The sequence below is a fragment of the Cherax quadricarinatus genome, chromosome 30 (assembly GCF_038502225.1).
Source record: "Cherax quadricarinatus isolate ZL_2023a chromosome 30, ASM3850222v1, whole genome shotgun sequence".
Classification (NCBI taxonomy): domain Eukaryota; kingdom Metazoa; phylum Arthropoda; class Malacostraca; order Decapoda; family Parastacidae; genus Cherax; species Cherax quadricarinatus.
In genome coordinates this window covers 33,890,080-33,916,527 of record NC_091321.1, presented here as the reverse complement: position 1 = coordinate 33,916,527, position 26,448 = coordinate 33,890,080, and the positions used below count along the sequence as shown (strand labels likewise).

General features: G+C 44.2%; 1 protein-coding gene across 4 annotated transcripts in view; it reads left to right on the top strand.

Moving 5' to 3' along the window:
• Positions 1-26,448, top strand: part of LOC128692565 (tyrosine-protein kinase Src42A) — an 87,744-nt gene that overhangs the window by 14,198 nt on the left and 47,098 nt on the right. For 3 of the 4 annotated variants that reach the window (XM_070090086.1, XM_070090083.1, XM_070090084.1), the window contains 2 exons: positions 274-448; positions 21,701-21,720. In XM_070090086.1, coding sequence (XP_069946187.1) covers positions 274-448; positions 21,701-21,720 — 195 coding nt within the window. The remainder of the gene's footprint in view (positions 1-273; positions 449-21,700; positions 21,721-26,448) is intronic. The other variant, XM_070090085.1, reaches the window with a different exon arrangement.

Genomic DNA, 26,448 nt, shown 5'->3' with positions numbered 1-26,448 from the left:
GCATATATATATATATATATATATATATATATATATATATATATATATATATATATACATATACATATATATATATATATATATATATATATATATATATATATATATATATAATTATATATATTACAATATTTCGTGGTATGTGTTTGTGTTTTGGTACGTGTGTGGGGGATGGGTGGCATAATGCCGTGACTAGCCCTGTAGGTTCAAGACTTAACACAAGAATTTTCTGCAGATCGTCCCTCACTTTCGCTGTCATTGTCCTCACCACAGGTACGGAGACATACCAGGCTCTCTACATGTACAAGGCAACAAGAGCGGGCGACCTCTCCTTCGACGAGGGTGACCAACTGGAGATCTTGACGGAGGAGACAGACGGCTGGTGGATGGCCTCAAACCCTCGTACGGGTACCAGAGGATACGTGCCTTCCAACTTCATCAGAAAATTGTATGTTGGAAAGGGAAAAGGCATAAGAACAGGGGAAAATTAAGTGTAGCAGCTGCTAGGTCAGAGGTAGTGCCTTCAGTTTTGGGCCTCATCCTAGAAGTGTGTTGGTATATCTTAGTCAGGGTGAGGTTTTGAAATGAGTTGATGTAGGATAGCAGATTTCATTATGTAAATTCGACGACGTCAAAAAAAAAAAAGTAGGATTATGGAGGAGGGAAGTGCGAGAATACATATATGAGTGGTGAGAGCGAAGTTTGGTGTGAATATGGGCAATGTATAATTTTTTAGGGATCTACAAATAATTTAAAATGGTACATTAATATAAAATTTAGTTTTTAAATTTACTTTTTTAAATTTTTAAGTTTAAGATTTAGTTTTTATATTTTGTTCATTAAAAGTAGCGCATTTTCCCCTAGGGATAACTGGCATTATTATGTGATTTGTGAGCATGATCGTATATTCTCTGTATTTCTTAAACTTATCTTGCTACTTTACTAAGAACCTCCTAGCCAAGCAAGCTCAAGGATCTCTCTCTCTGTGTGAACACTTCGTCTCGAGAACACAGGTATATACATGTACAAACATATACACATGCATATTTGCAAAACAAGCCACGGCGAGTGGAAAATTTTAGCTCAGTGTGTCATCAAGAGCAATACAATGTTGCAAGGCAACAACTAAAGGACTGAGGAGAAGTTTTTTTTTTTTGTCAGAGTAGCATGAGCTTAGTTGAGCATCACCAATACATCATGAAACCATCTCTTTACATATTCCTAAAATATTGTCTACCAGTCTTCTCAGTATCGATTAATATGCCTTATTTGAGTTTACCTGGAGTTTACCTGGAGAGAGTTTCGGGGGTCAACGCCCCCGCGGCCCGGTCTGTGATCAGGCCTCCTGGTGGATCAGCGCCTGATCAACCAGGCTGTTGCTGCTGGCTGCACGCAAACCAACGTACGAGCCACAGCCCGGCTGATCAGGAACTGACTTTAGGTGCTTGTCCAGTGCCAGCTTGAAGACTGCCAGGGGTCTGTTGGTAATCCCCCTTATGTGTGCTGGGAGGCAGTTGAACAGTCTCGGGCCCCTGACACTTATTGTATGGTCTCTTAACGTGCTAGTGACACCCCTGCTTTTCATTGGGGGGATGGTGCATCGTCTGCCAAGTCTTTTGCTTTCGTAGCGAGTGATTTTCGTGTGCAAGTTCGGTACTAGTCCCTCTAGGATTTTCCAGGTGTATATAATCATGTATCTCTCCCTCCTACGTTCCAGGGAATACAGGTTTAGAAACCTCAAGCGCTCCCAGTAATTGAGGTGTTTTATCTCCGTTATGCGCGCTGTGAAAGTTCTCTGTACATTTTCTAGGTCGGCAATTTCACCTGCCTTGAAAGGTGCTGTTAGAGTGCAGCAATATTCCAGCCTAGATAGAACAAGTGACCTGAAGAGTGTCATCATGGGCTTGGCCTCCCTAGTTTTGAAGGTTCTCATTATCCATCCTGTCATTTTTCTAGCAGATGCGATTGATACAATGTTATGGTCCTTGAAGTTGAGATCCTCCGACATAATCACTCCCAGGTCTTTGACGTTGGTGTTTCGCTCTATTTTGTGGCCAGAATTTGTTTTGTACTCTGATGAAGATTTAATTTCCTCATGTTTACCATATCTGAGTAATTGAAATTTCTCATCGTTGAACTTCATATTGTTTTCTGCAGCCCACTGAAAGATTTGGTTGATGTCCGCCTGGAGCCTTGCAGTGTCTGCAATGGAAGACACTGTCATGCAGATTCGGGTGTCATCTGCAAAGGAAGACACGGTGCTGTGGCTGACATCCTTGTCTATGTCGGATATGAGGATGAGGAACAAGATGGGAGCTAGTACTGTGCCTTGTGGAACAGAGCTTTTCACCGTAGCTGCCTCGGACTTTACTCTGTTGACGACTACTCTCTGTGTTCTGTTAGTGAGGAAATTATAGATCCATCGACCGACTTTTCCTGTTATTCCTTTAGCACGCATTTTGTGCGCTATTACGCCATGGTCACACTTGTCGAAGGCTTTTGCAAAGTCGGTATATATTACATCTGCATTCTTTTTGTCTTCTAGTGCATTTAGGACCTTGTCGTAGTGATCCAATAGTTGAGACAGACAGGAGCGACCTGTTCTAAACCCATGTTGCCCTGGGTTGTGTAACTGATGGGTTTCTAGATGGGTGGTGATCTTGCTTCTTAGGACCCTTTCAAAGATTTTTATGATATGGGATGTTAGTGCCATTGGTCTGTAGTTCTTTGCTGTTGCTGTTGCCTTTCTGATAATATTTCTATGATCCAGTTTTTTTTCATCGGATATCCTTCAGCCTCACTATCTATGTTATTACCTAATCTTGCGTACCTGTCCACTTATGGTACAGTATCAGTTAAACATGTTATGTTGCATGCTACCATTTCCGACATACGTAGCACGAGTTTGGTGTGAAGACACTGGTCGAGTGCCACCAATCTATCATGAAACCAACTGGCATAATGAGCAATCCTGTGATTTTGTGTAGCACTGTTGTTTAAGATTGTATACAACAGACTCTGCTAAATAGCTATTGAGCTCGTTTAACCCATAATTTGAGTTACATGTGGTGTTCTTGCCGTGTTTCAAGAAGGAAGATTCAATTATGTTTCTTTCTATGACTGAAGTGTTAGGTACAATAATTTGGGCATCAGCCCACCTCAGTGGGTGATTACAGGAACTGACATGGTTGAAGATAGCGTTCGACTCCTGCCCTGTCCTGAATGAGTATTTATGTTGGGTTATTCTGGTTTCCAGAGGTTTGCCTGTTTGACCAATATATGAAAGGGGACGCTTGGTGCATGGAACCTTGTCAACCCCACCAATTTTGTTAGAGGGTGTGTTGTTAATCAACCTCTGTTTCACTATCCCAGTGTTTTTGAAAGCGAGGTTTATATTGATCTTTTTTAATGCCTCACATAGGCAGACCAAGTTCTTATTATATGGTAAAAATAATACATTTTTCCCGGCAATCACTTCCTGAGGTTCAGTCCTGTAGAAAGTCTTCCTTGCTGACATTAGTGCCTTCTCGACAAAATCCCTATGGCATCTCAGTTTTGTGGCTATGCTGAATATCTTGCTGATTTCGTCCTCTAAATACTCTTTGACTGCAGATGTGCAAGGCTCTCATGAACAGTGTGAGGAACACTCTCCTTTTTATCCTAGATTTATGACTGGAATAGTAATGAATGTATGACGACACATTGGTGGACTTCCTGTAGACTGTAAATTTAAAATTTGTCAACACCATGGATTAAAGTATCTAGGAATGCAAAGTGTTGCTTATTTCATGTTGTGAACTTAATGGAAGGTACTAGACCAATGAATCTGGGTAGGAACTAATCAATGTTATGATCCCTAGGCCATTTATGTATCTGAACCACCTCCATCATCTTAGCCCTCCATGTTTCTGGGCCCCCATGTGGCTCTAGGTTCTCTCAGTCAATTTCTTTGTGATTGGAGTCACCCACAATCAGCACCTTTGCCCTGCTTGCACGAGCCCTTCTGGCCACTTCAGCCAGTGTGTCAACTATCGCTCCATTACTCTCATCATACTCTTGCCTTGGCCTCCTCCTGTTCTGTGGTCGGTTATACATTACTGCAATTACCACCTTGGGACCTCCTGACTGAAGTGTTCCTATTATGTAATCTCTCGCTTCTCGGTTTCCTCTCTCCAGCTCATCAGCTCTCATCCAGCTTCCACCAGCAAAACCTGGTGGAAGCACTGATGTCCATACAGGGGTAAAAGATATTGAGGAAACAGGAAAAATAAATGCACCAGCAGTGAAAGCAGCTACAATAAATCCTAGCAAACAGAAGTACAATCATGTAAATACTATGCCTTGGGTATCTGCAGGCACGGTATATCTGGTAAAACAGGTGGGACATGCACCTTTGACCATCCCAAAAAATGCCGCACCCACATGACAACAGGAGAGTGCAACTTCTCTTCTTGCAACTTTTTTTACCCAGAAATGTGTCACTCATCAATCCATGAAAGAAAATCCTACAATGCATGCTGCCAGGCATGTCATCTAAAGGGGACTAGAAGACACAGAGCAGCCAAACTATGGGAAACAAAAGAGAGGAGCCACAACATCTCCAGGGACAGAGGTTTTTTGGGGCCAGAAGGGAAAAAAGACTGGCAAGAAATGACAATACTCCTACACCACCTGAAAACACTTCTGGAGCAGAGGCACGGTCATTGGCCTTTACCCCAGAACAACAGATATTAGAGTCAGCGAATAAACCCCCCTAAATTCCACCAATACATTTGTCTTTGCAAACATACAGGGTCTAAAGCCGTCAAAAAACAACAAAATTCCTTACATCAAGGGACTGCTCACGGAGTCAAATGCAATGTTTGCAGCATTCACAGAGACCCACATAAAGGATCATTATAACAACGAAATATGGATCCCAGGTTATAACCTATTCCGATGCGACAGACTAAACAGGCAACAAGGCGGGGTTGGCCTGTATGTCACAGAGTCGCTTATTTGCACAGAACTACTAAACACCTCAAATGATGTAGTTGAAGTTTTGGCAGTAAAGATCGAAAACCAAAACCTCGTCATTGTGGTAGTATACAAACCTCCAGATGCAACTTCCCATCAATTCCAGGAGCAGCTTGAGAAAATTGACCACTGTCTGGAAAATCTCCCAACTCCTGCCCCAAACATCTTACTACTGGGAGATTTCAACGTGAGACACCTAAAATGGAGAAGTATAGCAAACAATGTTTTAGCAGAGATCACCCCGGGAGGCAGCTCAGATGAAAATTCACACACACGAACTATTAAATCTCTGCACCAAATTCACCTTTAACCAGCAAATAGTAGAGCCTACAGGACTAGAAAATACGCTGGACCTCATCTTCACTAACAATGGTGATCTGATACGTAGTATAACTGTATCAAAGACAATTCACTCAGATCAACATAATAGAAGTACAGACATGTATGCACAGGGCTCCAGACCAGCAAAATGTGAGCAGTCATGAAGGTCTCTTCACGAAATTCAATTTCAATAACAAAAACATACAATGGGATCAAGTAAACCATGTATGAAACAAGCTGGGAAGATATCCTAAACAACACGGATCCGAACATTTGCCTTGAAAAAATGAATTCGGTGGTTCTTGAGATCTGCTCGAGATACATTCCATTAAGAAAAAGAAAGAGAAGATGTAAACTAGAAAGAGAGATGTTCCCCATACAGAAGAAGGTGAAGAGTCACAGAGTTGCTGAGTAGGGTCAGTATATCTGAAATATGAAGGGAGGCACTGGTCAATGAAATTGCAAATATCAAACTTAAGTTGAAGGAATCTTATAGGAGACAAGAATCACAGGCAGAACTAAAAGCCATAAAGGAAACTGAAAAAAAAATAAAAATGATTCTTCTCTTATGCCAAATCTAAGGGAAAAACAACATCCAGTATTGGGCCCTTGCTTAGGCGGGATGGGACATACACAGATGATAGCCAAGAAATCAGTGAGATACTAAGGTCCCAATATGACTCCGTGTTCAGCAGTTCACTGCCCACTCTAAGGGTCGACATTCCAAATGAATTCTTTGTGAACGAAACCCAAAATTTGGTCATCCCAAAACTCTTGGATATTATTCTAACTCCACAAGATTTTGAAGAGGCAATTAATGACATGCCCATGCACTCTGCCCCAGGCCCAGACTCGTGGAACTCCGTGTTCATCAAGAATTGCAAGAAGCCCCTATCGCGTGCCTTCAGCATTTTATGGAGAGGGAGCATGGACACAGGGGTCATCCCACACACACTAAAAACAACAGACATAGCCCCACTCCACAAAGGTGGCAGTAAAGCAATTGCAAAGAACTACAGACCGATAGCACTAACATCCCATATCATAAAAATCTTTGAGAGGGTTCTAAGAAGCAAGATAGCCAACCACCTAGATACCCATCAGTTACACAACCCAGGGCAACACGGGTTTAGAGCAGGTCGCTCCTGCCTGTCCCAGCTACTGGACCACTATGACAAGGTCCTGGATGCTGTAGAGGATAAACAAAATACAGATGTAGTATACACAGACTTTGCAAAAGCTTTCGACAAGTGTGACCATGGTGTAATAGCACACAAAATGCGGGATAAAGGAATAACGGGAAAAGTTGGTAGATGGATCTACAACTTCCTGACAAATAGAACACAAAGAGTAATAGTAAACAGAGTAAAGTCCCAGGCAGCCATGGTAAAAAGCTCTGTTCCACAAGGCACAGTACTCGCTCCCATTCTATTCCTCATCCTCATTTCTGACATAGAGATGTAAGCCATAGCTCCATGTCTTCCTTTGCGGATGACACCCGGATCACCATGGCAGTGACCTCCATCGAAGACACCGCGAGACTCCAAGCGGACATCAACCAAATCTTCGAATGGGCCACTCAAAACAATATGAAGTTCAACGAGGAGAAATTTCAACTACTCAGATATGGAAAACTTGAAGAAATTAAAAATGTGTCAGGGTATACCACAAATTCTAACCATACAATAGAGCGGAAAAGTAATGTGAAGGACCTGGGAGTGATAATGTCAGAGGATCTCGCCTTCAAAGACCACAACAATGTATCTACCTCATCCGCTAGGAAAATGATAGGATGGATAATGAGAACCTTCAAAACTAGGGACGCCAAGCCCATGATGATTCTCTTCAAATCGCTTGTGCTCTCTAGGCTGGAATACTGCTGTACACTAACGGCCCCCTTCAAGGCTGGCGACATTGCAGACCTGGAGAGTGTACAAAGAACTTTCACGGCACACATAAGTGCGATAAGGCACCTAAACTACTGGGAACGGTTGAAGGTCCTTGATCTGTATTCCCTCGAACGCAGGCGAGAGAGATACATGATAATATACACTTGGAAGGTCCTGGAGGGATTGGTACCAAACCTGCACACGAAAATCACTCCATATGAAAGCAAAAGACTCGGCAGGAGATGCAACATTCCCCCGATGAAAAGCAGGGGCGCCACGAGTACACTGAGAGACAACACAATAAGTGTCCGGGGCCCAAGACTGTTCAATTGCCTCCCAGCATACATAAGGGGGATTACCAATAGACCCCTGGCTGTCTTCAAGAAGGCACTGGACAGGCACCTAAAGTCAGTACCTGACCAACCGGGCTGTGGTTCGTACGTCAGCTTGCGTGCGGCCAGCAGTAACAGCCTGGTTGATCAGACCCTGATCCACCATGAGGCCTGGTCTCAGACCGGGCCGCGGGGGCGTTGACCCCCGAAACCCTCTCCAGGAAAACTCCAGTTCCCTCTGAGCACCCATTAATTTTTTGTGTGTGTTCACTTAATTGCTCACCTTATGGTTGTGGCAGTCGAGTCACAGCTCCTGGCCCTGCCTCCTCACTGGTCATTACTAGGTCCACCTTCTCTCTGCTCCATGAGTCTTATCATACCTCTTCTTAAAGCTATGTATGGTTCCTGCCTCCACTACATCACTTTCCAGACTGTTCCACTTCCTGACAGCTCTATGACTGAAGAAATACTTCCTAACATCCCTGTGACTCATCTGAATCTTCAACTTCCAATTGTGACCCCTCGTTGCTGTGTCCCATGTCTGGAACATCCTGTCTCTGTCCACCCTGTCAATTCTTCTCAGAATTTTATATGTCATTATCATATCCCTCCTATCTCCTGTCCTCCAGTGTCGTCAGGTCGATTTCCCTAACCTCTCCTCGTAGGACATGCCCCTTAGCTCTGGGACTAGTCTCACTGCAAATCTTTGCTCTTTCTCTAATATGCTGACGTACTTGACCAGGTGTGGGTTCTAAACTGGTGCTGCATACTCCAGTATGGGCCTCACGTACACCGCATACAGTCTTGAACGATTCCTTACTGAGGTGTCGGAATGCTATTCTTAGGTTTGCCAGTCGCCCATATGCTGCAGCAGTTATTTGGTTGATGTGTGCCTCAGATGTCCTCGGTACTCAACCCAAAATCATTTTCCTTGAGTGAGGTTTGCAGTCTTTCCCCCGAAGACTGTACTCTGTCTGCAGTCTTCTTTGCCCTCTCCCGATCTACATGACTTTGCTCTTCGTAGGGTTAAACACCAGGAGCCAGTTACTTGACTAAGCTTATAGTCTGTCCAGATCCCTTTGTATTCCTGCTTAATTCTCATCTGATTGAATTCTCCTCATTAGCTTCACATCATCTGCAAACAAGGACACTTCTGAGTCTATCCTTTACATCATGTCATTGACATATACCAGAAACCTCACCGGTCCTAGGGCTGACCCCTGTGGAATCCCACTCGTCACAGATGCCCACTCTGACACCTTATCACGTACCCATGACTCGTTGTTGCCTTCCTGTCAGGTATTCTCTGATCCACTGCAGTGCCTTCCCTGTTATAACTGCCTTATCCTCCAGTTTTTGTACTAATCTCTTGTGTGGAACTGTGTCAAAAGCCTTCTTACTGTCCATGAAAATGCAATCTACCCACCTCTCTCGCTTATCTTACTGGCATCACCTTGTTGTAAAACTCTAGTAGGTTTGTGACACAGGATTTCCCCTACCCTAAAATCGTGCTGGTTATTGTGAATAAACTCATTCATTTCTAGGTGCTGAACCACTCTTCTGATAATCTTCTCGTTGAATTTGCGTACAAGTCAATGAGACTGGTATGTAGTTTAATGCTGCGTGTCTGTCTCCATTTTTAAAAACTGGGACTACATTTTCTGTCTTCACTCCCCTCAAGTAGTTGCAATGTTTCGATAGAATTGTTGAAAATTGTTGTTAGTGGCACACAGAATGCCTCTGCTCCCTCCCTCAGGAACCCCGGAGAGATGTACTGCTCCAACGCCTTTGAGGTATCTAGTTCGCTTAGCAGCCTCTTCACCTCCTCCTCAGTTGTATGTATTGTGTCCAGCATTTGATGGCGTAACCCACCACTCCAGTTTTCTCGACTCTTTTCTGTCACCACTCTAAATACTTCTTTAAATCTCATATTGAGGTCTTCACATACTTTTCGGTCGTTTCTTGTGATCTCCCTTACTTCCTTCCTTAGCCTGATTACCTGGTCCTTGACTGTTGTTTTTCTCATGAGGTGGCTGTACAACAGCTTCGAGTCAGACTTGGCTTTCACTGCTATGTCATTTTCATATTGCTCCTGGGCTTCCCTCCTTATCTGTGCATATTCATTTCTGGCTTTTCGACTAATCTCCTTATTTTCCTGAGACCTTTGTCTTCTATACATCTGTACTTCTATACTACACTTAGTTTTGGCCTCTCTACATCTTTGGGTGAACTAAGGCCTCGTCTTAGCCTTTATATTATTTATGTTGCCTTTGGGTTCGAACTCCTCCTCCGCTTCCTTGAAATTTGTTGTCACATATTCCATCATTTCATTTACTGATTTTCTTGCCAATTCTTTTTCCTACTGATCATTGTGCAGGAAATTCCTCATGCCTGTGTAGTCCTCAGTCCACTGTTTTGTAGTTTGGCCTCATTCGTTCTGCCCTTCCTGCTTCCCTCTCCAGTTATAACTCTACTATGTATTCGAAGCTCAGGACCACGTGATCACTAACTCTGAGGGGCCTTTCAAAGGTGATGTCCTCAATGTTTGAACTACTCAAGGTGAATACTAGGTTCAGACTTGCTGGTTAGTCCTCTCCCCTCTCTCTGATAGTGTCCTTACCATGTTGAGGCATGAGGTTTTCCAGTACCAACTTCATCATCTTAGCCCTCCATGTTTTTGGGTCCCATGTGGCTCCAGTTTTTCCTAGTAAATTTCCTTGTGATTGAAGTCACCCATTACCAGTAGTTTTGCCCTGCCTTCCGGCCATTTCGGCCAGTGTGAACAATTGCTCTGTTACTCTATTTTAGTCTTGGCCTCGTGCTATTCTGTAGTGGGTTATACATCATTATAATTACCACCGTGGGACCTCCAGCTCGAAGTATTTCTATTATGGAATCCCTTTCTTTTCCTGTCTCCTCTTTCCAGCTCCTCAAAATTCCACTGGTTTCTCATGAGCAGTGCAACTCCTCCACCATTTCTATTCCCTCTGCCTTTCCTCAGGATCTGATATCCAGTCTGTTCTTCTTGTGAGCTTGATTTCCATGTGAGCTATATCTGGTGATGCCTCTGTGATTCTTTCGTTCCACTCCTCCCACCTGTTCGTTATTCCATCAGTGTTGGTGTACTATACCTTCAGTTTCCTCTCCAACAGTGTGTTCTAGTGGGAGTTGTGGGGGCTGGGGTAAAGGCAGGGTGCTATGGGAATCTACTATATAGGGTGGGGCGGTGGCTGTGAGTGTGGGGTGTGGCTTATTTTGGGATAATATGTTTGATTTTGATGGTTCTGTGGGAGTTTGTACATGCTGCTCCACTCGACTCTGGTTGTCCCCTACTGAGTCTAGCTTTGTCTTTCCTTCTTGCCCCTTTCATCTTTGTGTCCTATCTCTCCGCTTCTGTCATTCTGTTCTCGTTCTGTCGCAATCTAGGTACACCATCTGATATGTTGCTGATTACTTTAGCTGTGGTTTCTGCTGCAGGATCCTGTTCTGCACTATTTCTGTCTTCAAAATCAATTTGAATGGCTGATTTCTTTCCTTCACGTGTGTGTGTGTGTGTGTGTGTGTGTGTGTGTGTGTGTGTGTGTGTGTGTGTGTGTGTGTGTGTGTGTGTGTGTGTGTGCTCACCTATTTGTGATTGCAGGGGTCGATTCATAGCTCCTGCTCCCGCCTCTACTAATCACTACTAGGTTCTCTCTCTCCCTGCTCCATGAGCTTTATCAAACCTCGTGTTGAAACTGTGTGTGGTTCCTGCCTCCACTACATCACTTTTTAGGCTATTCCATTTCCTGACAACTGTGAAGAAATACTTCCTAATATCCCTTTGACTCATCAGAGTCTTCAATATCTAATTGTGACCCCTTGTTTCTGTGTCCCATCTCTGGAACATCCTGTCTTCGTACACAGTATTTTATATGTCGTTATCATGTCTTCCCTAACCCTCCTGTCCTCCAGTGTTGTCAGGTCGATTTCCCTTAACCTTTCTTCGTAGGGTAATGCCCTTAGCTCTGGGACTAGTCTTGATGCAAACCTTTGCACTTTCTCTTTCTTGATGTGCTTGTCCAGGTGTGGATTCCAAACTTGTCCTGCATACTCCAATATGGGCCTGACGTACATGGTGTACAGAGTCTTGAACGATTCCTTATTGAGCTATCGGAATGCTATTCTTAGGTCTGCCAGGTGCCCATATGCTGCAGTAGTTATCTGGTTGATGTGCTCCTCAGGAGATGTGCCCGGTATTATACTCTGCCCAAGAACTTTTTCCTTGAGTGAGGTTTGCAGTCTTTGGCCACCTAGACTATACTCTGTCTGCGGTCTTCTTTGCCCTTCCCCAATCTTCATGACTTTGCATTTGGCAGGCTTGCAATCTGTCGAGGTCTCTTTGTAGTCCTGCCTGATCCTCTTCCGATTTAATTCTCCTCATTAGCTTCATATCATCTGCAAACAGGGACTCTCCTGAGTCTATCCCTTCCGTCATGTCATTAACATATACCAAAAACAGCACAAGTCGTTCATAGGATTGACCCCTGTAGAACCTCTCTCGTCACAGGCACCCACTCTGACACCTTGTCACCTACCATGACTCGTTGTTGACTACCTGTCAGATATTCTGACCCACTGCAGTGCCTTTCCTGTTATGTGTGCCTGGTCCTCCAGCTTTTGTACTAATCTCATGTGAGGAACTGTGTTGAAGGCCTTCTTGCAGTTCAAGAAAATGCAATCTACCTACCACTCTCTTGTGTCTTACTTTCGTTACCTTGTCATTAAACTCCAGTAGATTTGTGACAGGACTTTCCTTCTCTGAATCCGTGCTGGTTGCCGTTTATAAGCTTGCTCCATTCTTGGTGCTCCACCACTCTCCTGATAATCTTCTCTATGACTTTGCATACAAGTTAGTGACACTGGTCTGTAGTTTAGGGCCTCGTTTCTATCTCCTCTCTTAAAACTGGGGACTACATTTGCCGTCTTTCATACACTCAGGTAGTTGCCACTTCCTCTCTAAGGACCCACGGAGGTGTCCGGTTCCACTGCCTTTGAGGTATCAAGTTCATTTAGCAGCTTCTTCACCTCCTCCTCGGTTATGTGTATTTCATCCAGCACTTGTTGGTATATTCCTTGCTGGTGTACCCCCCTTCCCCCCTATTCTAGCTTCCCGGAGTTATCTTTCTGCCTCCACTGTAAATACCTCCTTAAATCTCACATACTTCTTGGTCGTTTCTTGTGAGTTTCCAACCTTCCTTCCTCAGCCTGATTACCTGGTCCTTGACTATTGTCTTCCTCCTGATGTGGCTATACAGCAGCTTCGTGCATACTCGTTTCTGGCTCTTCTACTAATCTCTGTTTCCCTGGGTCTTTTGTCTTTTGTATTTTTTCATTCTCTAGCGCATTTGTTTGCCTCCCTTCACCTTTAAGTAAAGCAAGGGCTCCTTCTAGTCTTCCCATTATTTCTGTTGCTCTTGGGAATAAACCTCTCCTCTGCCTTCTCGTATTTTGTCACATAATTCATCATTTCGTTTACTGATTTTCCTACTAATTCTCTTTCCCAGTGAACCTCTTTCAGAAAGCTCCTCATACCTGCATAGTCCTCCCTTTTGTAGTTTGGCTTTTCCCATCCTACTTCTGTTACCCTTTCCACTTGTAACTATGTATTCAAACCTCAGAACCACATGTTCGCTATGTGTGTACTCTCCTAGTTGTGGTTGCAGGGGTCGAGTCACAGCTCCTGGTCCTGCCTCTTCGCTGGTTGCTACTAGGTCACTCATCCTGATCCATGAGCTTTATCATACCTCTTCTTAAAGCTATGTATGGATCCTACCTCAGCTACATCACTTTCCAGACTATTCCACTTCCTGACAACTCTGTAACTGAATGCTTCCTAACATCCCTGTGACTCATCTGAGTCTTCACCTTCCAATCGTGACCCCTTGTTGCTGTGTCCCATCTCTGGAACTTCCTGTCTCTGTCCACCTTTTCGATTCCCCTCAGTATTTTATATATCGTTATCACAACCCCCTATGTCCTCCAGAGTCGTCAGGTCGATTTCCCTTAACTCCTGGTAGGACATGCCCCTTAGCTCTGGGACTAGCCTCGTTGCAAACCTTTGCACTTTCTCTAATTTGTTTATGTGCTTGGCTAGGTGTGGGTTTCAAACTGGTGCTGCATACTCCAATATAGACCTAACGTATATGGTGTACAGGGTCCCGAACGATTCCTTATTGATGTGTCGGAATGTTATTCTTAGGTTTGCTAGGCGCCCGTATGCTGCAGCAGTTGTTTGATTGATATGCGCCTCAGAAGATGTGCCCGGTGTTATATTTATCCCAAGTTCGTTTTTCTTCAGTGAGGTTTGTAGTCTCTGGCCCCCTAGACTGTACTCTGTCTGCAGTCTTCTTTGCCCTTTTCCAATCTTCATTAGTTTGCACTTGGTGGGGTTGAACTCCAGGAGCCAGCTAACAAACCAGGCCTGCAGCATGTTCAGATCCCTTTGTAGTTTTTCTTGGTCCTCGTCCGACTGAATTCTAAACAGGGACACTTCTTAGTCTATTCCTTCCGTCAAGTCGTTCACATACATCAGAAACAGCACCGGTCCTACGACTGACCCCTGTGGAACCCCGCTCGTCACAGGCGCCCACTCTGACACCTCATCACATACCATGACTAGCTGTTGCCTTCCCGATAGGTATTCCCTGAGCCATATCAGTGCCTTCCCTGATATCCCTGCCGGGTCCTCCAGCTTTTGCACTAACCTCTTGTTTAGAATTGTGTGAAATGTCCTCATACACTCCAGGAAAACGCAGTCTACCCACCTCTCTCTCTCTCTCTTGTCTTACTGCTGTCACCCTGTCATAGAACTCTAGTAGGTTTGTGACACAGGATTTCCCTTCCCTGAAACCGTGCTGGTTGTCATTGATAAGCCCATTCCTTTCTAGGTGCTCCACCATTCTTCTCCATGACTTTGCACATTATACATGATAGTGACACTGGTCTGTAGTTTAGTGCTTCGTGTCTATCTCCTTTTTAAAGTTGGGACTACATTTGCTATTTTTCATATCTCAGGTAGTTGCCCTGTTTCTATAGATATGTTGAAAATTATTGTTAGTGGCACACATAGCATCTCTGCTCTCTCTCAGGACCCATCGAGAGATGTTATCCAACCCCATCGCCTTTGAGGTATCTAGCTCGTTTAGCAGCTTCTCCACTTCTTCCTTGGTTGTATGTATTGTGTTCAACACTTGATGGTGTACCCCACCTCTCCGTTCGTCCAGAGTTCCTTCTGTTTCCTATGTGAACACTTCTTTCAATCTTTTGTTGAGCTCCTCACATCGCGGTTGTTTATCTTCCCTCCTTCCTTCTTCAGCCTGATTACCTGGTCCTTGACTGTTGTTTTCCTCCTGATGTGGCTGTACAACAGCTTCGGGTCAGAGTTGGCTTTCGTTGCTATGTCATTTTCGTATTGTCGTTGGGCCTCCCTTCTTACCTTTGCATATTCACTTCTGGTTCTACGACTGTTCTCCTTATTCTCCTGGGTCATTTGCCTTCTATATTTCTTCCATTTTCTAGCACACTTGGTTTTGACCTCTCTACACCTTTGAGTGAACCAAGGGCTCATCCTGGCCTTCTCGTTATTTCTGTTACCCTTGGGTACAAACCTCTCCTCAGCTTCCTTGCATATTGTTGTTACATATTCCATCTCATTTACTGGCTTTCCTGCCAGTGCTCTATCCCACTGAACCTCATGCAGGAAATTCTTCATGCCTGTGTAGTCCCCTCTCTTGTAGTCTGGCTTCGTTCGTCCTGCCCTTCCTGCTTCCCTCTCCACTTGTAACTCTATGTATTCGAAGCTCAGAACCAAATGGTCACTGGCCCCGAGGGGCCTTTCATATGTGGCCTCAATTTCTGCACTATCCAAGGTGAATAGTAGGTTCAGTCTCGCTGGTTCATCCTCTCCTCTCTCTGGTAGTGTCCCTTACGTGTTGGTACATGAGGTTTTCCAGTACCATCTCCATCCTCTTAGCCCTCCACGTTTCTGGGTCCCATGTGGTTCCAGGCTCTCCAAATTTCTTTGTGTATGTGTGTGTGTATGTGTGTGTGTGTATGTGTGTGTGTATGTGTGTATGTGTGTGTATGTGTGTGTGTGTGTGTATGTGTATGTGTGTGTGTATGTGTATGTGTGTATGTGTGTGCGTGCGTGTGTATGTGTGTGCGCGTGTGTGTGTGTTTGTGTGTCTGTGTATGTGTGTGTTTGTGTGTGTGTCGTCAGAAACTGTTGTTTGATCTCATCCGTTCACGTGTCTGGAAACATCGTTCATGTCCTTGGCCAGCATCGTTCACGTCCCTGGCCAGCAACGTTCACGTCTCTGGTCAGCATCGTTCACGTCCCTGGCCAGCATCATTCACGTCCCTCGTCAGCATCGTTCACGTCCCTGGTCAGCATCGTTCACGTCCCTGGTCAGGATCGTTCATGTCCCTGGCCAGCAACGTTCACCTCTCTGGTCTTCATCGTTCACGTCCCTGGCCATCGATCATCGTTCACGTCCCTGGTCAGGATCGTTCATGTCCCTGGCCAGCAACGTTCACCTCTCTGGTCAGCATCGTTCACGTCCCTGGTCATCATCGTTCACGTCCCTGGCCATCATCGTTCACGTCCCTGGTCATCATCGTTCACGTCCCTGGTCATCATCGTTCACGTCCCTGGCCATCGATCATCGTTCACGTCTCTGGCCATCATCGTTCACGTCCCTGGTCAACATCGTTCACGTCCCTGGCCATCGATCATCGTTCACGTCTCTGGCCATCATCGTTCACGTCCCTGGTCAGCATCGTTCACGTCCCTGGCCATCGATCATCGTTCACGTCGCTGGCCATCATCGTTCACGTCCCTGGCCATCGATCATCGTTCACGTCCCTGGTCATCATCGTTCACGTCCCTGGCCATCGATCATCGTTCACGTCCCTGGTCATCATCGTTCACGTCCCTGGCCATCGATCATCGTTCACGTCCCTGGCCATCATCGTTCACGTCCCTGGTCATCATCGTTCACGTCCCTGGCCATCATCGTTCACGTCCCTGGCCATCATCGTTCACGTCCCTGGCCATCATCGTTCACGTCCCTGGTCATCATCGTTCACGTCCCTGGCCATCGATCATCGTTCACGTCCTTGGCCATCATCGTTCACGTCCCTGGTCATCATCGTTCACGTCCCTGGTCATCATCGTTCACGTCCCTGGCCATCGAGCATCGTTCACGTCCCTGGTCATCATCGTTCACGTCCCTGGCCATCGATCATCGTTCACGTCCTTGGCCATCATCGTTCACGTCCCTGGTCATCATCGTTCACGTCCCTGGTCATCATCGTTCACGTCCCTGGCCATCATCGTTCACGTCCCTGGCCATCATCGTTCACGTCCCTGGCCATCATCGTTCACGTCCCTGGTCATCATCGTTCACGTCCCTGGCCATCATCGTTCACGTCCCTGGCCATCATCGTTCACGTCCCTGGTCATCATCGTTCACGTCCCTGGCCATCATCGTTCACGTCCCTGGTCATCATCGTTCACGTCCCTGGCCATCATCGTTCACGTCCCTGGCCATCGAGCATCGTTCACGTCCCTGGTCATCATCGTTCACGTCCCTGGCCATCATCGTTCACGTCCCTGGCCATCATCGTTCACGTCCCTGGCCATCATCGTTCACGTCCCTGGCCATCATCGTTCACGTCCCTGGTCATCATCGTTCACGTCCCTGGTCATCATCGTTCACGTCCCTGGCCATCATCGTTCACGTCCCTGGTCATCATCGTTCACGTCCCTGGTCATCATCGTTCACGTCCCTGGCCATCATCGTTCACGTCCCTGGCCATCATCGTTCACGTCCCTGGTCATCATCGTTCACGTCCCTGGCCATCATCGTTCACGTCCCTGGCCATCATCGTTCACGTCCCTGGCCATCATCGTTCACGTCCCTGGTCATCATCGTTCACGTCCCTGGCCATCATCGTTCACGTCCCTGGCCATCATCGTTCACGTCCCTGGCCATCATCGTTCACGTCCCTGGCCATCATCGTTCACGTCCCTGGTCATCATCGTTCACGTCCCTGGCCATCATCGTCGAGTCCCTGGTCATCACGTCCCTGGTCATCATCGACGTCCCTGGTCATCATCGTTCACGTCCCTGGTCATCATCGTTCACGTCCCTGGTCATCATCGTTCACGTCCCTGGCCATCATCGTTCACGTCCCTGGTCATCATCGTTCACGTCCCTGGTCATCATCGTTCACGTCCCTGGTCATCATCGTTCACGTCCCTGGTCATCATCGTTCACGTCCCTGGCCATCATCGTTCACGTCCCTGGCCATCATCGTTCACGTCCCTGGTCATCATCGTTCACGTCCCTGGTCATCATCGTTCACGTCCCTGGCCATCATCGTTCACGTCCCTGGTCATCATCGTTCACGTCCCTGGTCATCATCGTTCACGTCCCTGGTCATCATCGTTCACGTCCCTGGCCATCATCGTTCACGTCCCTGGTCATCATCGTTCACGTCCCTGGTCATCATCGTTCACGTCCCTGGTCATCATCGTTCACGTCCCTGGTCATCATCGTTCACGTCCCTGGCCATCATCGTTCACGTCCCTGGTCATCATCGTTCACGTCCCTGGTCATCATCGTTCACGTCCCTGGTCATCATCGTTCACGTCCCTGGTCATCATCGTTCACGTCCCTGGCCATCATCGTTCACGTCCCTGGTCATCATCGTTCACGTCCCTGGTCATCATCGTTCACGTCCCTGGTCATCATCGTTCACGTCCCTGGTCATCATCGTTCACGTCCCTGGTCATCATCGTTCACCCCTGGTCATCATCGTTCACGTCCCTGGTCAGCATCGTTCACGTCCCTGGTCATCATCGTTCACGTCCCTGGTCATCATCGTTCACGTCCCTGGTCATCATCGTTCACGTCCCTGGTCATCATCGTTCACGTCCCTGGTCATCATCGTTCACGTCCCTGGTCATCATCGTTCACGTCCCTGGTCATCATCGTTCACGTCCCTGGTCATCATCGTTCACGTCCCTGGTCATCATCGTTCACGTCCCTGGTCATCATCGTTCACGTCCCTGGTCATCATCGTTCACGTCCCTGGTCATCATCGTTCACGTCCCTGGTCATCATCGTTCACGTCCCTGGTCATCATCGTTCACGTCCCTGGTCATCATCGTTCACGTCCCTGGTCATCATCGTTCACGTCCCTGGTCATCATCGTTCACGTCCCTGGTCATCATCGTTCACGTCCCTGGTCATCATCGTTCACGTCCCTGGTCATCATCGTTCACGTCCCTGGTCATCATCGTTCACGTCCCTGGTCATCATCGTTCACGTCCCTGGTCATCATCGTTCACGTCCCTGGTCATCATCGTTCACGTCCCTGGTCATCATCGTTCACGTCCCTGGTCATCATCGTTCACGTCCCTGGTCATCATCGTTCACGTCCCTGGTCATCATCGTTCACGTCCCTGGCCATCATCGTTCACGTCCCTGGTCATCATCGTTCACGTCCCTGGTCATCATCGTTCACGTCCCTGGCCATCATCGTTCACGTCCCTGGTCATCATCGTTCACGTCCCTGGTCATCATCGTTCACGTCCCTGGTCATCATCGTTCACGTCCCTGGTCATCATCGTTCACGTCCCTGGTCATCGTTCACGTCCCTGGCCATCATCGTTCACGTCCCTGGCCATCATCGTTCACGTCCCTGGTCATCATCGTTCACGTCCCTGGCCATCATCGTTCACGTCCCTGGTCATCATCGTTCACGTCCCTGGTCATCATCGTTCACGTCCCTGGCCATCATCGTTCACGTCCCTGGCCATCATCGTTCACGTCCCTGGTCATCATCGTTCACGTCCCTGGTCATCATCGTTCACGTCCCTGGCCATCATCGTTCACGTCCCTGGTCATCATCGTTCACGTCCCTGGTCATCATCGTTCACGTCCCTGGTCATCATCGTTCACGTCCCTGGTCATCATCGTTCACGTCCCTGGCCATCATCGTTCACGTCCCTGGTCATCATCGTTCACGTCCCTGCTCATCATCGTTCACGTCCCTGGCATCATCGTTCACGTCCCTGGTCATCATCGTTCACGTCCCTGGCCATCATCGTTCACGTCCCTGGTCATCATCGTTCACGTCCCTGGTCATCATCGTTCACGTCCCTGGTCATCATCGTTCACGTCCCTGGTCATCATCGTTCACGTCCCTGGTCATCATCGTTCACGTCCCTGGCCATCATCGTTCACGTCCCTGGTCATCATCGTTCACGTCCCTGGTCATCATCGTTCACGTCCCTGGTCATCATCGTTCACGTCCCTGGCCATCATCGTTCACGTCCCTCGTCATCATCGTTCACGTCCCTGGTCATCATCGTTCACGTCCCTGGTCATCATCGTTCACGTCCCTGGTCATCATCGTTCACGTCCCTGGTCATCATCGTTCACGTCCCTGGTCATCATCGTTCACGTCCCTGGTCATCATCGTTCACGTCCCTGGTCATCATCGTTCACGTCCCTGGTCATCATCGTTCACGTCCCTGGTCATCATCGTTCACGTCCCTGGCCATCATCGTTCACGTCCCTGGTCATCATCGTTCACGTCCCTGGTCATCATCGTTCACGTCCCTGGCCATCATCGTTCACTGTGTCTAGCACATAATGACGAATTTCCGTCATCTGCACTAAGTAGATATGTGTTGACTTTGCTTATGGTAAGTATTCTGCGACATGCGGTCAGGAATGTGACATACCCAAGTACAAATCTCATTAGAAATACTTGCTCATAATGCTGAAGCCAAAAATAAGGGAGATCTATGGGGATTTTTTTAAGAATTCCTATAGAGGGAAATGGAGTGGAAAAGCTTGAACCACTTCACTAGAATAACATATGTGGAGTTTAACACATTTTAAACAATAAAAACGGTGCACACAACATATGTTAGATCAGTCCTGATAAACACAACACCAGGTGGAGCTCGGTGCCTCAGAAACCTAACTCATAAACTCACAAAGGTAATGACGAGGTTAACACGAAGAATAAAAAATTAAAGAATTTGACTTCACGATGGTGTAAAAATGGAGAGATGGAGAGATGGAGAGAGAGAGAGAGAGAGAGAGAGAGAGAGAGAGAGAGAGAGAGAGAGGACACATGGGCACAAAATAGAAAATATTCCGAGGAATATACAGGATAGACCAGATAGACTTATAACACCAGTCATTAAGACTTATAACACCAGTCTACTTTTTTTTCCAGTGTAGATTAAGTAAGAAAGTGAAAGATATTTCACCACCTATTATAATGATAGACCTCACTCATACACTTACACACTTACTCACACACTTACGTACACACTTATTAACTTACAAACTTACACTCACACAATTACACACTTATACACTTATACACTTACACACTCACACACGTACTTGCACATTTATTCACTTACACACTTAGTCACTTACAAACTTACACACTCACACAGTTACACACTTACACTCTTACACATTTACACAGTTACACACACTCTTATTTACACATTTACACAGTTACACACTTACACTCTTACTTACACATTTACACAGTTACACACTTACACTCTTATTTACACAGTTACACACTTACACTCTTACTTACACATTTACACAGTTACACACACTCTTATTTACACAGTTACACACTTACACTCTTACTTACACATTTACACAGTTACACACTTACACTCTTACTTACACAGTTACACACTTACACTCTTACTTACACATTTACACAGTTACACACTTACACTCTTACTTACACATTTACACAGTTACACACTTACACTCTTACTTACACATTTACACAGTTACACACTTACACTCTTACTTACACATTTACACAGTTACACACTTACACTCTTACTTACACATTTACACAGTTACACACTTACACTCTTACTTACACATTTACACAGTTACACACTTACAGTCTTACTTACACATTTACACATGAACATTTAACATTAAATATCTGAAAAATAACATTAAGCTAATACTAATAACTGATAATTAATTTTAACTATAATTTCCAAGTAATTAATAATAAATGTTCTTTTTTCAGATCATCTGTCATGAATAATAGTAAGTATACTTTACTGTGTAAGTTCCAGATACACACACATGTGCACATGTGTGTGTGTGTGTGTGTGTGTGTGTGTGTGTGTGTATGTGTGTGTGTGTGTGTATGTGTGTGTGTGTGTGTATGTGTGTGTTTGTGTGTGTGTGTGTATGTGTGTGTATGTGTGTGTGTGTATGTGTGTATGTGTATGTGTGTGTGTGTATGTGTGTGTGTGTGTATGTGTGTGTGTGTGTATGTACTCACCTATTTGTACTCACCTATTTGTGGTTGCAGGGGTCGAGTCTTAGCTCCTGGCCCCGCCTCTTCACCGGTTGCTACTGGGCCCTCTCTCTCCCCGCTCCATGAGCTTTATCAAACCTCGTCTTAAAACTGTGTATGGTTCCTGCCTCCACTACGTCATTTTCTAGGCTATTCCACTGCCTTACAACTCTATGACTGAAGAAATACTTCCTAATATCTCTCTGACTCATTTGTGTCTTCAACTTCCAATTGTGGCCTCTTGTTTCTGTGTCCCCTCCCTGGAACATCCTGTCTTTGTCCACCTTGTCTATTCCACGCAGTATTTTATATGTCGTTATCATGTCTCCCCTGACCCTCCTGTCCTCCAGTGTCGTCAGGCCGATTTCCCTTAATCTTTCTTCATAGGACATTCCCCTTATGTGTGTGTATGTGTGTGTATATGTGTGTGTGTGTGTGTGTGTGTGTGTGTGTGTGTGTGTGTGTGTGTGTGTGTGTGTGTGTGTGTAGAGGGAGGTACCACTTCTAGAACTGGCTGGGGACACACTGCCTCAGGGAAGAGACTAAACGTACTTCAGGGAAAGCTCAGGTTTCTACCTTGAGCTGCTTCAATATTTACTTCCACCGTCTTCTATATGCTATGTTTGTGAACTTTATTCGATAACAAAATACACACACACGCAAAAAAAAGGAGATACAATAGGAATGAGAACAACATGCATGACCTCTCGGAGGCTACATCCAGCTTCCTGGTGGTGGGTTGTCTCTGAGACAGATGTAAAACACAGCTGCAAGGTGACTTAACTCATAAATCACAGCTGCAAGGTGACTTAACTCATAAATCACAGCTGCAAGGTGACTTAACTCATAAATCACAGCTGCAACGCGACATAACTTATAAATCACAGCTGCAACGCGACATAACTTATAAATCACAGCTGCAACGCGACATAATTTAACAATCATAGCTGCAACGCGACATAACTTATAAATCACAGCTGCAAGGTAACATAGCTTACAAAACACAGCTGCAAGGTGACATAACTCATAAATCACAGCTGCATGGCTATTTAAGTTCGTTTATGAGTTATATCCTGGTTTTTGTGCCCTTCTGGTTGCCGGAAAGTTACCCTAAAGATGCTGAGAAATATCGTGGGAATCCGCTTGGTAAACAGTGATGAGAAAGGCACATGTGTTCAACTTATATGACATTTTATTGTGGCAACTTAACACTCTCCAGAGGTTTGTCAAGCTGTTACAAACAATACTGGGACACACATATATACAGGTAACTATACATGGAGGTAAAGCATCAGCACTGCAGTAGGCTAACTGGCCCATGATAAGGCAGTAGTAGTAGTATTAGCAGTAACAGTAGTAGTAGTAGTATTAGCAGTAACAGTAGTAGTAGTAGTATTAGCAGTAACAGTAGTAGTAGTATTAGCAGTAACAGTAGTAGTACTACTATTACTAGTAGTAGTAGCTGTAGTAGTATAAGTATTAGTTGAAGTAGTAGTACTACTACTATAAGTAATAGTAGTACAATTAATAGCAATAGAAGTAGTAATAGCAGTAGTAGTATCAGTATTAATAGTAGTAGCAATAGTACAAGTAGTAGTGGATGTAACTTGTTGTGTAGCATAACTATCATTAACACAGAAGAGAAGACAAAACTGACTTTATTTTGTTTAATAGTGTTTGGAATGGTGATTCAAGATATGTTTTATCGCCTCACCTTGTTACCTATATATATATATATATATATATATATATATATATATATATATATATATATATATATATATATATATATATATATATGTCGTGCCGAATATGTACAATTGATCATTTAGAAAGACCTCATTTGAAATTATGTCCTTTCTAAAATTTTCTCTTATACGTTTAAAGATATATTTTTTTCATTAATGCTGATGTAAAAAATTTAAATTTTGCACCAAAAGGAACTTGGAAAACTTACCTAACCTTATTATAACAAGCGCAATTTATTTTAGCCTAACACATCTAAATATATTTTAGATTTGTTTACAATAATTTAATACTAAACAAACACAGTGAAATATATTTTTTTCGTTAGGTTCAGAATGATTTTGGCGAAATTATTGCATACACAAATTTTCACTTGTCCTATATAGCAAGATGAGCGTTGCTATTTAAGCCAAGATCGCAAGTTCTGCCTATTCGGTACGACATTATATATATATACATATATATATATATATATATATATATTATATATATATATATATATATATATATATATATATATATATATATATATATATATATATATATATATATATATATATGTCGTGCCGAATATGTAAAACTGGTCAATTAGCAAGAACTCATTTAAAATTAAGTCCTTTCTAAAATTTTCTCTTATAAGTTTAAAGATATATTTTTTTCATTAATGTTAATGTAAAGATTTTTAATTTTGCACCAAAAGAATCTTAGAAAACTTACCTAACCTTATTATAACAAGAACAATTTATTTTAGCCTAACCCAACTATATATATTTTAGATTTATTTACAATAATTTAATACTAAACAAACACATTGAAATATATTTTTTTCGTTAGGTTCAAAATGATTTTGGCGAAATTATTGCATACACAAATTTTCGCTTGTCCTATATGGCAAGATGAGCGTTGCTATTTAAGCCAAGATCGCAAGTTCTGCCTATTCGGCACGACATTATATATATATATATATATATATATATATATATATATATATATATATATATATATACACACACACATACATCTAGGTTTTTCTCCTTTTTCTAAAAAGCTCTTGTTCTTCTTTATTTCTTCTATTGTCCATGGGGAAGTGGAAAAGAATCTTTCCTCCGTAAGCCATGCGTGTCGTATGAGGCGACTAAAATGCCGGGAGCGATGGGCTAGTAACCCCTTCTCCTGTAGACATTTACTAAAAAAGAGAAGAAGAAAAACTTTATAAAACTGGGATGCTTGAATGTGCGTGGATGTAGTGCAGATGACAAGAAACAGATGATTGCTGATGTTATGAATGAAAAGAGTTTGATGTCCTGGCCCTAAGCGAAACAAAGCTGAAGGGGGTAGGGGAGTTTCGGTGGGGGGAAATAAATGGGATTAAATCTGGAGTATCTGAGAGAGTTAGAGCAAAGGAAGGGGTAGCAGTAATGTTGAATGATCAGTTATGGAAGGAGAAAAGAGAATATGAATGTGTAAATTCAAGAATTATGTGGATTAAAGTAAAGGTTGGATGCGAGAAGTGGGTCATAATAAGCGTGTATGCATCTGGAGAAGAGAGGAATGCAGAGGAGAGAGAGATTTTGGGAGATGTTAAGTGAATGTATAGGAGCCTTTGAACCAAGTGAGAGAGTAATTGTGGTAGGGAACCTGAATGTTAAAGTAGGAGAAACTTTTAGAGAGGGTGTGGTAGTTAAGTTTGGGGTGCCAGGTGTAAATGATAATGGGAGCCCTTTGATTGAACTTTGTATAGAAAGGGGTTTAGTTATAGGTAATACATATTTTAAGAAAAAGAGGATAAATAAGTATACAAGATATGATGTAGGGCGAAATGACAGTAGTTTGTTGGATTATGTATTGGTAGATAGGAGACTGTTGAATAGACTTCAGGATGTACATATTTATAGAGGGGCCACAGATATATCAGATCACTTTCTAGTTGTAGCTACACTGAGAGTAAAAGGTAGATGGGATACAAGGAGAATAGAAGCATCAGGGAAGAGAGAGGTGAAGGTTTATAAACTAAAAGAGGAGGCAGTTAGGGTAAGATATAAACAGCTATTGGAGGATAGATGGGCTAATGAGAGCATAGGCAATGGGGTCGAAGAGGTATGGGGTAGGTTTAAAAAGGTAGTGTTAGAGTGTTCAGCAGAAGTTTGTGGTTACAGGAAAGTGGGTGTGGGAGGGAAGAGGAGCGATTGGTGGAATGATGTAAAGAGAGTAGTAAGGGAGGAAAAGTTAGCATATGAGAAGTTTTTACAAAGTAGAAGTGATGCAAGGAGGGAAGAGTATATGGAGAAAAAGAGAGAGGTTAAGAGAGTGGTGAAGCAATGTAAAAAGAGAGCAAATGAGAGAGTGGGTGAGATGTTATCAACAAATTTTGTTGAAAATAAGAAAAAGTTTTGGAGTGAGATTAACAAGTTAAGAAAGCCTAGAGAACAAATGGATTTGTCAGTTAAAAATAGGAGAGGAGAGTTATTAAATGGAGAGTTAGAGGTATTGGGAAGATGGAGGGAATATTTTGAGGAATTGTTAAATGTTGATGAAGATAGGGAAGCTGTGATTTCGTGTATAGGGCAAGGAGGAATAACATCTTGTAGGAGTGAGGAAGAGCCAGTTGTGAGTGTGGGGGAAGTTCGTGAGGCAGTAGGTAAAATGAAAGGGGGTAAGGCAGCTGGGATTGATGGGATAAAGATAGAAATGTTAAAAGCAGGTGGGGATATAGTTTTGGAGTGGTT